Raw genomic sequence first — 14,664 nt, 5'->3', positions numbered from 1 at the left:
AATCGCACGATGGTGGTAAAAAAGATGCTGAAATGCTTATGTGAATCTTCTTGACCCACAGAATGATGAACTTCCATGATATTCAAATATCACCAAAGTTTACACCTAAATCTTTCCAAGCTGAATGCACCAATAAGAGACAATCACCTGAGGAACCCCTACACAACCACTACCGATCTGATAACATTTATGTGTCAGCTTGGGGAAACAAGGAAGAGAGCTCTACATGCCCAGATCAGCTCGGTTACCACAACTACTGACCTGACCTTACCTTTTTAATCACTAGCTAGCAGAGCTTCGAGTGATAAATGGAGGTCTGCCAGCCGTGAAGCTCACCTCACCTCGGCCTATTGACGAACTCATCTAGTCCTACTCTCTGACTTTGATCCCGTCAAAGTCCCTTGTTTACTATGCTGAAACAGACATCAAAACTAAATATTTAGTTTTGATTAGGGTTTTGTGATGTTGTTGGGGTATTTGACTTTTCGTAATACCATGATGGTAAATTTTCCATCTTTTGTCCAAAACAAATCACCAAACTTTTATCTTTACAATCCAATATGATTATATTGATACCACTAAATATTATAAATTTGACCAATAATATTTAAGGAAAACTAATTAAAAGAGTTTGAAAACTTTGAGTTTTAACGATAAGACAAAATAAATGATAAAATGAATAATACCATGATTGATTTTTTAGTGTAAAAATGTAATTTTTCGTTAAAGTAAACAGTACCAAAAAATTTTCATTAAAGTGCTCTAATATTTTTGGCTGGAATATTTACGTAGGAACGTCAACACAAAAGTGAGTGCAGAAGTTGAACACGCATGAATACATGCATGGCATATCTAAAGTTTGATAACGCATAACTGTGACACCATGCCTGGAATGAAATTTTGACTATTTCAGACTCACCCACCCCTCTTCTCTGTTTATTTTTTTGGGTCAAACTGTTCTGTTTCAGTTTATGTCACTCGCATACTGCATGCGTTGTAACAGCTAAAATGAGGGTCGATCTCCTCCATTAGCCAACACAAAAGTTAGCTAGGTTTACGTTGGAGCACCACTAACTTTGATAAAAATAATAAAATAAAATAAAATAAAAGTGATGAAGTACTTTATCAAGCTGAAAAGAAATTGATCCAGGGAAAAGAAAAAGGTGACCAAGAAATCGACATCACATATAAGGCAATTCGAACTTAGACACTTTTTCATTATAAATCCAGTTTTCATCGTTTATTTGTATTAACAGAGAAGGCGATTCGAACTTTGACCATCTTTCAGCATAGACCTAGTTATTCATCTTCCTTTATAGAGAGAGTTTTTGGAGTAGAGCAATCAGAAAATTCAAAGTATGATTACATAAACCTTAAGGTGGTCGGCGATACCCGTAACTTTCTCTGGAAAGCGTGACTTTTAAATTTGAGGCCAAAATCCAAAAGCTGCTATTAGCTGTGTTGCACATGTTTGCAGGTTCTTCTTGCTGAAAAGAGAACAAACTGGATGATTAAAAAACGTTACAATTATCTTTATGCGATATTGCGATTCTTATTCTGGTAATATATACGCAAATCCATATTATGGTTTATTCGCTGAACGGTATCTTTGATCATAATTTAGCTTGTCCTTTTGCTTTCATATTTCTTTTGTTAACATTTTTTTTCATCAACACTTTGAAAGAGGAAAATGCTTCACCGACAATTATATATTAGTTTTCTGATTCTATTTTGTGTTTAACCAGTTTAAGTACGGTGATTTTTGACTAAGTTAAGATAGGTCACGGGCAGTAGAGCAACTTTCATAACACAAGTGTAACCAGCTTAAGTACGACGATGTTTGATTATGGGCAATAGAGCAACTTTCATAACACAAGCGCAACCAGTTTAAGTATGGTGATGCTTGACTAAGTTAAGATAGGTCATGGGCAATAGATCAACCTTCATAACACAAGCGCAACAAGTTTAAGTATAGTAATGTTTGACTAAACTAAAATAGGCCACGAGCAGTAAAGCAACTTTCGTAACATAAATGTAGATATTGACATCGATTAGTCGACCTAGATCTAGATGTTAGATGGATTAAGACAGGCCACCGGCAACAAATATGGATTCAGAATCACAAAAAATTTTAAACTTCAGCGATCATCAGCATTACCAATAATCAACGTCTGTCACTAACTTCTGGTTTCCGGATAGGAGTGTTGTCATATGGTTAGAGTTTTTTTTTTCTCTAGTCAACATATATATTTGTTAGAGTTGTTAATTTTGGTTAACATATTATTAGAATTTATGTTGATGGGTTAGAATTGTCACAAGAATATAGGTAAGCTTACTTGCAAATTACGGGAAGACTACACCGTTATTTCTTTGACATCCCACCATGGAAGGTGAGCTACTACCAAGACAAAGATTTCAGTACAATTTCATTAGTAATTTACTAAATGCTTTACAAACTGTATTAGTTAGCAGGTGTGTACCAAATAAAACAAAGTGGGTCTGAATTATATATTAGTCAGGTGGCTATTTAATACAAAAATACATCAAACAATTGGCTTCGTACAATTTGCCCTATCAGGCTATCAGATACTTTATATGGCATGCCAAACGAGATCTTAATTTTCAATTTCAAGGAACAACTCAAAAGAGTGAAGTGACTAGGCATTTCTATCCATGCATGTCCAATCTTACTGGTTTGTGAGGCTCAAGTTCCTCATCAACACCATGAGGAGGTGGTGGTTGCACTGCACTGCACCTGCCTATATTTTATTGCAGATCGATGTTGAAGGAGCTGGGATGCGAGTCTCTACCAATAAAAACACAGTTCAACTTCCCCGAGTTACCATCATTGATGTAAAGGGACCTCTGTATTTCTCCTCATGTGGCGGGATCGGGAAACCTAGTTTGGCTCCCTTTGTATTTGCCTTCTACTTTCTATAAAATCACATAAGGATTCGATGTAAAAATAGAGTGCTGACTGTCGACTATCTGATGCCCTTCTCCTCCCCATTTATCCAGGCTTAGGACCGATAGTGTAAGGCAGAGTTTTTTTCTTCTATAAAATCACATTTTAACAAAAATAAAACACCACACCACATCCCTAAACCCCTTTAAATACACAAAATGATTCAAATTAATGAATAACTCCCAAAAATAGTTCTAATTGACAATCTGAAGAAATATTTACATAAAGCGCTACTGGTTTATTGATTTCAACGTAAATTCAAGAAGAATCATATTTTTGCTATATATTCTATAATTTTCTGCCTCATCAAGTCTAAAGTTTCTTAATTAGTTGAGCTTTTTATTTAAAATAGTTAGAATCATCAAACTTGTGATTATCACAAACTAAAACAGTATTCAGTAGTCATTTCCTTTTACACAAAGGCAAATTAATCTAAATAATCATTAACTATGCTATTTTACTTGGATTTAATCTAAGTTTAACCAAATAATTCACCCAATTTGAACCAGATTCAAAAGGTTCCCTAGGAGCCAAGCATGTGAGCATACGGAAAGACTGATTTTTATTACCGTTAATGTACGTGAAGATGTCATTCATCATGCAACTTAGTTAAATGGAAGCAAAACCCTCATGCTTTTCTTGCCTTTCCACGCTTGTCATACTTCTAACCAATACCTTTCCTCATCTCATCTCATACCTCTCTCAATGAGCATCTGCATAAGCAGAACTAAACGAAGGTGAGTCGGTTTCAACTCTCTTTTAAACCCGACAACTTTTGTTTATCATTTCCTTTTTGTTTTCTTTTCAATCTTTTTCCTTTTTATGATTTCATGTGCAAGTTTTGAATCACACAGATAATTAATAAGGATGGTGCGACCTGCTTGTGGTGACAAGCTGCATGTGAAAAAGGGCACTCTTTTGACTGCGGAGGAAGATGCAAAGATACTTGCGCATGTGTCGAAGCATGGACTGAGTAACTGGACTTCTGTTCCCAAAAAAACAGGTTAATTAATTCGGATGCTTTCTTCTCTAAATTCTTTCGTTACCGGGTTTCTGGGGGTGCTGTTGGATTAAATAGTGCATTTCCAGGATAATTAATTAACCTAATGTAAGAGTGTTTACAGGAGTTACAAGATGTGGAAAGAGCTGCAAGCTAAGGTGGACTAATCACCTCAAGTCTAATCTGAAGCATGAATCCTTCGCGCCTCATGAGGAGGAATTGATTGTCAGGCTTCATGCCACAATAGGTAGCAGGTTAGTATTTATGCAAATTTCTAGCTGATCTTGGAAGAAGAAAATTTTCACTACATTAGTCTTGGTTTTTTATTGTATCCGAGATTCCGAACCGATCTGTGCTGTCTTCCGTTCCAACTATCATAGTTTGTAGATCTCATTTACCCTTTGGAGAGAAAGCTTATGAAGGTTTGTTTATTTGAGCCTGCTTCTGGAGGAGCTAAAAGTGCTTTTTGACAACCAAAAGTGCCTAAGTTTGAAGAAGCATAAGGGTTTTTTTTTCTTATGATTTTTGTGGTGCAGATGGCCAACAATAGCTCAACACCTTCCTGGGAGGACAGACAATGATGTAAAGAACTACTGGAACACTAAGCTGAAGAAGAAGCTCTCAGAAATGGGAATTGATCATGTTACTCATAAGCCCTTCTCTCAAATCTTAGCGGATTATGGAAACATCGGTGGAGTCCAGAAAGTTGGAATGAGAATCGGGATAAGTTCTCTCAACAAGGACTTGAGGAACGCAATGCTGATGAAGCCATCAGAGCCATACTCATTGCCAGCACAAGGGTTTTCCAACATCAACAGCCATTTGATGCCAATTACAATGATACCAACCAAAGCGGAGCCAATTCTAGACAGTTTCTTGGGCCACACTCAACCTGGCAGCCAACCCCCGGATCTTCTCACACAGCTTGAGGCCATAAAATTGGTGACAGAAGCCTTCAAATCCACCGAATCCCAATCTTCTGCACCAAATTTTTACAGTCACGAAGGAACATTGTCATCGTCATCTTCTACTTCATCTGCAACACAAGAGCAGGCAACCCTGCAGGCGTTTAGCTGGAACGATTTTCTCCTTGAAGACGTGTTTATGCCAATTGGTGACGCCCAAGAACACGAAAACAAGGCTGAGTATTCATCGAAGGACCAAGCACAAGTAGCAATACAACAAAGCCAAATCGACATGGATTATGCAATCTCAACAAATGAAGTTGAAGCTACATCGGCGGCATGTGACAGTTCGTTTGTGGAAGCCATGGTGGCTAGAGAGAATGAGATGTTCTTGGAGTTTCCTGAACTCATGGAAGAACCATTCTACTATTGAGTTAAAATTTACTCCAAAGTTATGGTAATAATTTTGCAAACAATAAGATTTTCTATATAAGATGAAAATCATAAGAACTAGCTTATATATGGGGCCTTTTGTTGGAACTTTATGCCTTGCATGATGCAAGTAATTAAACTAGTTCATGAAGATTTTGTTTGTTTCCTTAATTACGTTTAATAACACACTCAGTTTCCTTGATTTTCTCATTTGGTGGTGATTTGACTATTAACTAGTAGTTTAATACTTGTGCTTCGAAATTTTAGTTTTAATTGCATTGAATAACCAAAAGTAATTATATTTGTATCTGAGTCAAACGTGAAACTTATAATAGGAATCAAGATTCTCTTCGAATTTCTGTGTTCCTGCGAAATTTAAAATGAATGATTTAAATTTCCTGATCATTGAGACTAGTCTTCTAGAAATAGAGATCCGAAAATGATCTCAATTCTTGTAATACTAATGGATAACCAACAATAAACGTTAGGCCGCCCATAAAAAACCTTGTTTGGTTAACCATGACTTTGGTTTCAAGATATTTGTGTTAATTTAACCGCTCCAGCAGAAATGGAGCCAAGTAAAGTGTCTGAAATTTTGTCTTTTTTTTTTCTTTTTAGTATACACTAAGTGAAACTTTTTCAAGATATCAGTTTTCAAGCAGATACTTCATAAGTTATAAAATAAATAGAAGAACACAAAAAAAAATTATTTCATCTACTTGTATTATGACATGTGAGTACCGCTCAAATACCCGTTACTTAAAAAGGCAAAAACTATTCTATCTTAATCAAAATTAGTAATCTATAATTAAGGACAGTCGACCATAAAGCCACAAGTAACAGCGGTAACGAGTGTTTTACCCGCGCTGCCTAATTAACTTCACCTCTCGATTAGTGAATGGTCCTCGTTTACTTTTCACTGCAAGTCGTTTATTTATTTACTTATTTATTAATTCTGATAATTCATCATTAATTCAAAAAAGCAAAGAGCAGAGAGCAACAGAGAAATTGCAGAAGAACAAAAAAATTCCTACAAAAATGGTGGCGATTTCGTTGTACAGAGGAAACCTCCACAGAGTTCCCGACGTACCGCGTCGGTGGCTTATGCCAACCCCTAAGATTTCCCTCAAGGACTTCAAATCCCTTTTAACCCGCCGCTCTGTAGCTCTCTCCCGCCTCCGCTCCGCCCTCCCCGACGCCGCCTCCTCTAACCCTGACCCTGATTTTGTCCTGGACCAGCTCAACGAAGCTCCAAAGGCGGGAGATTTGTCTCACCCCACGATTAAATTTGAAGCGCCGGAGAATGTTGATGATGATTGCGCAGCTGGGCCGTCCGGGGAGAAGAAGGATGGGAAGCAATCGGACGGTGCTGATTCTGCGGTGAAATCCGGCGGTGAGTCCGATTCGCCGCCTGCTCTTAAGCCCGATTTGATTGAGAAAGAGTCGGATGTTGCGGATGTTGGTGCGAGTTCACTGGCTGTGAAGGTTGATAAATTGGATGAAGTGGAAGACCCTAATTCTGAGGTATATCTACATCTATATGTGTATTTATATCTGGTTTTCAATAGGATTCTGAATTGGTTTGGAAAGTTTTGTTTTCGAATTGGGCATTTTTATGGGTTTGTGTTCTTAAACTGGAGTATGAAAATTGGATTTAAACTGTAATGTGTGGAGAAAGAACAACTTAAATCTATACAGCACAAGCGTGCATTTTGATTTGCTGAACTGTTTAGTGTAGTTTCGATTCGTGTTTAGTAACTGCAATTGTTTGTTTATATGATAGAGATGTGCATTTTGATTTGCTGAACTGTTTAGTGTAGTTTCGATTCGTGTTTAGTAACTGCAATTGTTTGTTTATATGATAGAGATGCAACAAAGAGGAGGAGGAGGAGGAGTTAAGTGACAATCAAAAGAGGAAAAGAGAAGTTGAGGAGAAGCTGCAGGTTTTGAATCAAAAGAAACATAATCTAGTTCAAGTGTTGAAGCAGGTAAGTTTTGGGTCCATAGTCGATTTGTGTGTTTGTTTATGTTAACATTGGGAGGGATCGATACTAGGGAGTTCTTTCGTGTTGGTTTACAGATCTTAAATGCAGAGGAGGAGTTAAAGAGACGAAATTCCATGCAAGGAGTGGTGGTTCGCCCGTCTGTATCACTTCAAGTGGATGTAACAAATGACTCCGGTTCAATGACTAGGCACGCTGCTGCTAGGTTGGGCTCGGAGGCAAACCTTGAGATGGAAGGGGTTGAGGGCGATGAGCTTTCAAATCATAACATTCAATCTCGCCATATGTTCCGGATGAACAGCACATCCCCATCTTCAGAGTCTCCTCTCAGAAGGCCAGCTCATATTCAGCACAATGTGGTAATGCATTTTGGTTACTACTTCTGCTACAACGTAATCGTTCTTGTTTTCATTTGTGTCGACTACTGTGTTGATGGTTTTCTATTATCTTGTGGGAGCATATAAATTAAGAATCTTTTGAATTTCAAGTGTTGGACAAGCAAAGCAGTTTTCGTGAGAGATTAGAAATACGAGGAACTATTTTGCAATTGATGTTTCTTTGCTTTGCTATTATTTCGTGAACTCATTTTCAGTTATCAAATTTCTGTGCAGGTTCCACACCCCTCTCGAGCAAGTTTAGGGGCAACCGGTACTAGTCCATCACGCTTTGCTCCCATAGGGCAACTGGGGCATCCTGCAAATCTACCCACGTTATCCGTATCAGGAACAAATTACATGGCATCCTCTCCGTCCCCTGCAGCATCTGGCGGCACTTCTGCTTTCAGAGACGCTCGATTGCCAAGTCCATGGAATTAGATTCGGGCTGTGTACTCCCCTTGTTTACAATGGGGCTCTTTTTTGAACACCAGTGTCTGGTTGATCGATATTTGATACCTATGGCCCTGTCGTCCTTGTATTCAAATCCGGGTGGCTTTCAAGGATCAGAAAACTGTCTCAGTTGGCATCCCTTTTCGTTTTTCCTCCTCCTCGTCGTCCCCGGCACGGCCAAAATTTCATGTCTCCTTGTATCTTTGTAAATTGGTAATGCTTGTCCAATTAAGCTCCATTGAATTTCTTTAGCCTGCAACATGCGTACTGATAATTTTGGTGAATTTATGGAACACATTCTTGAGAAACTACAGTGTTTTCCACAATAAAGTCATATGACGTTTATAAAGATATATGGAAAACTAGATTTTGATCCTTAAATAAGATGAAGTTTAGAAAAATATCTTATACAAGATTAAAAATTGATTTTGATCCATAGACTCTATTTAACTCCAAAATATTAAACGTCTCTCTTTTTTATTTATAATTTTATGGTTTTCATAAATTAAATTTTATGAAAATATTATAAATTTTAATTCTTATTATGGTAAGTATCTTATATAAGATAATATTTTTGTAAAGATTTTTCAGTACACATGTTTTTGCATTTTTTCTTATGTGCCACTAATTCATTACAATATATTTGGGTACAAACATTTCCGTACACTAGGTTAGTATGATATGTTTCGGTACGGACATTTCAGTACACTAGTTTATTATAATATATTTAGGTACCGACATTTCAATACACTAGTTTAGTATCATATATTTAGGTACGGAATTTTTCGGTTCACTTATGTTTTTGCATATTTTCTTATGTGCTACTAATTCACTATAATATATTTAGGTACAGACATTTTGGTACACTAATTTAGCAAAATATATTATGACGCAGACGTTTAGGTACACTAATTAGAGGAAGTAAAATAAATATAATGAATTAAAATGTGTATAATAATAAATAATTTTAATTTTAAATTAAGTACTCATTGGAGAACTAAAATTAATATCCAATATAACACTAGTTTTTTATTGAATTTTAATCTTTTTCAAGGATTAAAATTCAAAAATCCCAGAATAATAATGTTAATTTACTCACAACAAAATTATACTAACCACGACTTAATATCAAACTCATTACAAATATAAATTATTCTCGCACCCTTGCAAGTTAAACCTGAGACATCCTCCAACAAAAAATAGAATTTGTAGGGTAGCGACCCAAATTCCTTCCCCTATGCTAAAATTACGAGACAAGATCCCAAAAATGTTTGCCCTAGCTAGGCAACTTAACCCTAAAACCCCATACGGATTTAGACAGTTGGGTGAGTCAACGGTCAAAACATCACCAGGGACCCTCCCTCCCTTTTCCTCCGCCAACGGCGCATTTTAGAACTCAAAAGTGGCTAGATCTCACCACACAAGTCCCAATTCACCCCAACCCCACCACTGACCCAAAAGCATATCAACACAAAATCCATACCTCCCCTCCCATTTCCTCCCATTCATCCACGGTCCACCCACCACCGCCCAAAAAACACCACCATGTCCGACCGCGCCACCCACCGGCGCATGCTAGCAGCGACAGAGCCAAAACACTCCAAGCCCTCCACTTACCTAGATCCTCCTTCCCTGCCCTCTAAACCCTCTTCCACCTCCAACCCCACCTCAAGAGTCATCGCAACTCAACGACCCCGCACTTCTCAGAGCCTCATAGACACTCGTTTGCAGGCCAAATCGATGTCGGCGTCCATGGATTCCTCCAAGTCTTCCCTCAAATCGAATCCTCAGCTCAAATCATTCGACCCCAGAATCGAAAAACAGAGCAAGAAAACAAAGGAATCAGAAAAATCCAGAAAACCCAATAAGGATGTCGTCGTGGTGGTGAAGAAGAAGGAAGCTCAAAAGGGATTGGTGGATTTTGAGAAAGAGAAGGAGTTGGATAGCGGGAGAAGGCTGTCGGTTTCGTCCGCCGGGAGCGGCGGCGGAGGAAGGAGGAGATCCCTATCTGAGCCGCAGGTGCAGTTGGCGGATGTGTTAGCAAGTAATGGGGTGAGAGTTGTTTCAGCTGATATGCCACCATTTATGCAGATCCATGCAGTAGAGTGTGCAAGAAAGACACATGATAGCCTGGAAAAGTTCACCTCCAAGACTCTTGCTTTGACTCTCAAGAAGGTAACTTAATTATGATCTTAATTATCATGATTAGGATGTTAACTTTCGGTTTTGCTTAGGTTTTTGGTGATTATGTGATATGGGTTTTGTGAGTTTTATGATTAGGTGGTAATTGTTTTTGTGGGGTTTAAAGAACTCAAAAAGTCCCACTTCAAAACCACATTATATAATGAATGGTTCTACCACTAATAGCACCGAGATCTTTTGTAATAAAACCTCACATTTGCTGTGCGTATGATTAGTAGTGAGTCGTTAGTCCGTCTATGTGCAAATGACAGGGTTGGGTAATTGTTATGCAGGAATTTGATGGGGTATATGGGCCAGCATGGCACTGCATTGTAGGAACAAGTTTTGGGTCTTTTGTGACACACTCTGTAAGTGGGTTTCTGTATTTCTCAATGGATCAAAAGTTGTACATCCTCTTGTTTAAGACCACTGTACAAAGAGCAGACTGAAAATCTGAAAAGCTTAAGACTTTTTTTAGGGTAGGATGAAAGTTCTGGAAAGCTCAAGAATTAAGTCCCTGCATTCTTCTTCTTTCCAATGTAATCATATCACTGTTATAAAACCATAAATATATGTGTTACATTTTTCGCTTTCTGTGTTCGTTTTGTTCTTAGGTGTTACCGGTTTAAACAATCACGTATCTCTCTCGTGTTACATGAGGTATAACGCATAATTATACAACCGGTGACAAAACAGATTTCGCTCATCGGATCTTTAGTGCATTATGATTACAGAAGTATGGAAAGTAGAACTCAATCCATCATATCCAATAATGTGTTCTGTTTTCCAAACTTACATTGTATTTGTATCTCATCCTATATTATTGGTAGCTTGGTCCGAGACTCAAGAGGACACCCCCCTACCCCCCAAATCATTTACTCTTGCTTGTAAATTGGGGACTTTTGTTCCAGCAAACAGTAGGGCATGGGACATTCTTCTTCTTTTCTTATCTTTTTTTTTTTTTTTTTTTGAACAAACGATATGGGGGTGGAGAATGGGTTCAACCTCACAATTGACTAGTACTAATGTAGGTTAAATTTATTTTTAACGAGAATCGAACTTAAGACATTTTACTTACAATCGAAGAAGAATATCAACTAGACAGTAGTTTTATGTGGAGGCATGGGACCATTTTAAAAGGGTGTCCTGAATAATTGGGCTTGACTAAAATTGTCTTTTCACCTCTATCAGTTTGGACTTCAAATTTGGGCATGCCATCCCCAGCCCAAATTCAATTTCTGATAGCAGTGAGTGAGTAACTGGCCCATGCTCCATCCAAGCAAATCTGAGCGTTTGATTTCCTAGTGAACATCAACACAAACTGTAATACTTAAACTACTTTGCATTGGCATAAAATTGAAATTCCCATTTTTATGTACATATAGGTTAGGTCAGCTGATTAAGGACGGATTTTTCGGTCCCTTTCTCCCAAGTTCGAATTTCTCTCCCTATTAACTATAGTAGTTTAGATTACCACCTCGGCAAAAGGAAAAAAAAACCTCTTCACCCAAAAAAAAGGAAAAAAAAACACCTCATTTAGGTGTTACTAATCCGTCACTTGTTAATCTTGATGGGCATAAATGGAACTTTTGGAAATGATAATTCTGCAAATAAAACCTTCTATTCTTAGTATGGATGGAGCGAAAATTACAGAACGGACCAAGCACATAACATTGACCAGGTGAATGAATTGGAGCAATGGTCCCTCAACTAAAAATTCATTACCATTGGTCCTTCAACTTATCAAAATGTGTAGCTATAGTCATTTTCATCAATTTCATCAAAATTTTGTCAAAATAAGTTATGTTGGAATAACCATTTATATAATTAGGGTCCCTCAACTCATCAAAGTGTGTAATTATGGTCATTTTTGTCAACTACGTCAAAGTTTTTGTCAAAACGAGTTATGTTGAAAGGATCATTGCTACAATTGGATTAAAGTTAAAATGACCAATGGTAATGTATTTTTAGTTGATGGACCATAGCTGCACATTTTGATGAGTTGAGGGACCATTGCTCTAATTAAGTTAAAGTTAAGGGATCACAGCTACAATTTACTCTTATGTTCCATACTAGGTGAATGAATGACTCAGTATGCGGTTGAGAATTCAACAGTTAGAGATTTCCGTTCGATACTATGTTTCGATTCATACTAAAAAACCTCAAAAATGTAGAAGGAACAATGATTGAGAAGAAGAAATCGAGTGCGGTAGATTTTACGGCAATCACATGCAGAAGGGCAGAGATTTTGTTCTAGAGCATTGACAAAGTAGCCACATATAGCAAAGGTAGCAGAACATATTTTGTAACAGTTCCATGTACTAGGGACTGCAGAATAAAGTTGACCTGGTAATTTTCCAACCCAACAGGAAGTTGAAGTTCTTACACAAAATAGTTGGCATGGTACAGTTTGTAATGTTTTCTTCGTCTAGACTCTACGTTTATCATTTCTGTTCAAAATTATGAAGGCACTTCAACTTCAAGCAACCCAAATATTGTCCTGCAACAACTTCAAAACAGCCAAGTTCGTTGCTTCATGGAAATTTGGATGAAGGCTTCATTGCACCTCTCAGTACACCACCGTAGCATTTCAGAACAATAGAGCGATGTCATGTGAAATTAAAACACATAATATTATATTATTGGCCTGAAACGCTACAATGACTTTAGAGAGTGTGTATGTAAATCTCTTGAGGAATAGACATCGGTTTTGAAGTGAGGCAGGTACAACATTGTATGAGGTGGACGTGAAAATGAAATGGGCAAATGGGCAAATCCATGATAATGCATCACGTTTTGATAACCAAATTAGGAGTAGGAGCCTTTAAGAGGGAAATTAACTCGTTAGGAAGTGCTTTTAAAATAACTGAAAGCGTTTTTAGTGGAAATGTTTTGTAAACCAATCTTTAACAAAAGTGCAAATGAATTCTGAAAATGCACTTGAAGTACTTTCGAAATGCAAAAGTATTTTCTCTAAAAACGTTTTCGGTCATTTTAAAAGTACTTCCAACCAGTCATAAGCCACTCAAGTCAACTTTTGGCAAATGCCCAAGATTCCACAAAGGCACATGAGTTTGGCAAAGTACAAAACTATCTTGGACATAATCTCAAAAACACTTTCTCAAGTGTAACTATTCTTGCTACCATTTTTTCGCTAAGCAAGTTAGGCACCACCATTAATACTTGTGACAAATGAGAAAAAGAAGGGTTAGGTATTGATGGTGCTATATTTCCAATTATCCAAGCTACTTAGCTCTTAAAATAAAGGAAATTAGAAAGAGAAAAGCATTTTTTCCCCCAACATAAAATTCTTTGAGCAATAAATTTGGAGGGTTTGTGTTGTTCACTATTGCAAGTACCTCCACCAACCCTTGTTTTTTACCACCCATTCTCTCTTTGAAATAGAATATGATTCCCCAATTTGAAAATTTCCACACATGAACAGTTGCTTTCACTTTCTAGGCACTATTTTAAATAGGGTAATTTGCATTTACTACGGAAATTTGGCACGTTACTTCAACATGGTTGTAAATTGCTCAAATGTAAAATTAGGTCAATTGGTCAAAACACGTGCATCGAAATTTGATTCCTGATTAACGTCAATTAGAATAGATTGAAACAATAAAAATCTAATTAGTGATGTCTTTAAGTATGCATATGTAAATTAGGTTAATTGATCTTGTCAACGTGATCATAATAGTGTGTATGTCTTGTTACACTAAGATAACTGTAAATCAGAATTATATTAAAATGTTGTTTTTTCGAAAATGAAGAAATATAGCTAGTGGAATATTAAGTTATTTGAAATACAGGCGGGTTTGGATCCTTTGATCTCTACTTTCCTTGTAATAATGTATTGGTTGGGCACTTGATCCCATATCTGGTTTAGATCAACCAATTAAGCAACTCGCACAAAAAAAAAAAAAAAAATAATAAGTTAATAAAAAACCCAAGAACAATGCTCATGCCACGTGTCTCTTGCAAAAGAGCGAGTACCCTAATTGCCAAATGCTATGTTTGGATGAAATAAATAAACTTGACATGCATCATTTTCTTTATTTAGATTTATAAACATATAAATTTAGAATTTTCATGTAAAAAAAAAAACTTGAAATTTGGGACCTTTAATTTCCAAATTTAAATTTAAATAGATGTCATTTCTCAATTTCTATGATTGAGAGTTTAGAAATAATAAACGGTATTGAATTCTATTGTTCTTTAAAGTTAACCAAATAAGAAAATTCATAATTTTTAATTCCCGTCATTTAAAATTCTGTAATAATCTTAAATTTAGGATAAAGGCTCCAGCTTTCAGCGTCCTGCTGTGGGGTTTTAAATGCACAGTGGGCGC

At 36.9% G+C, this 14,664-nt stretch overlaps 3 protein-coding genes across 3 annotated transcripts; all 3 read left to right on the top strand.

Moving 5' to 3' along the window:
• The first annotated feature begins 3,616 nt into the window (after positions 1 to 3,616).
• On the top strand, positions 3,617 to 5,504 carry LOC126598390 (transcription factor MYB35-like). The gene is made up of 4 exons (XM_050264752.1): positions 3,617 to 3,702; positions 3,820 to 3,968; positions 4,090 to 4,219; positions 4,502 to 5,504. Exons 2-4 carry the CDS (start codon positions 3,833 to 3,835, stop codon positions 5,301 to 5,303), a joined length of 1,068 nt encoding a protein of 355 aa, XP_050120709.1. The 5' UTR covers positions 3,617 to 3,702; positions 3,820 to 3,832; the 3' UTR covers positions 5,304 to 5,504.
• Positions 5,505 to 6,264: 760 nt separating this feature from the next.
• On the top strand, positions 6,265 to 8,440 carry LOC126598389 (uncharacterized). Its single transcript, XM_050264751.1, has 4 exons — positions 6,265 to 6,826; positions 7,168 to 7,290; positions 7,383 to 7,664; positions 7,917 to 8,440. Exons 1-4 carry the CDS (start codon positions 6,341 to 6,343, stop codon positions 8,118 to 8,120), a joined length of 1,095 nt encoding a protein of 364 aa, XP_050120708.1. The 5' UTR covers positions 6,265 to 6,340; the 3' UTR covers positions 8,121 to 8,440.
• Positions 8,441 to 9,541: 1,101 nt separating this feature from the next.
• On the top strand, positions 9,542 to 10,907 carry LOC126598397 (uncharacterized). The gene is made up of 2 exons (XM_050264759.1): positions 9,542 to 10,307; positions 10,607 to 10,907. The coding sequence occupies exons 1-2, from the start codon at positions 9,678 to 9,680 to the stop codon at positions 10,760 to 10,762; spliced, it is 786 nt and encodes a 261-aa protein (XP_050120716.1). The 5' UTR covers positions 9,542 to 9,677; the 3' UTR covers positions 10,763 to 10,907.
• Positions 10,908 to 14,664: the final 3,757 nt, after the last annotated feature.

This window comes from Malus sylvestris, chromosome 14 (assembly GCF_916048215.2).
Source record: "Malus sylvestris chromosome 14, drMalSylv7.2, whole genome shotgun sequence".
In the NCBI taxonomy this organism is placed as follows: domain Eukaryota; kingdom Viridiplantae; phylum Streptophyta; class Magnoliopsida; order Rosales; family Rosaceae; genus Malus; species Malus sylvestris.
Note: the sequence above shows the minus strand (reverse complement) of the source record. Positions and strands in the feature narration are given on the sequence as shown.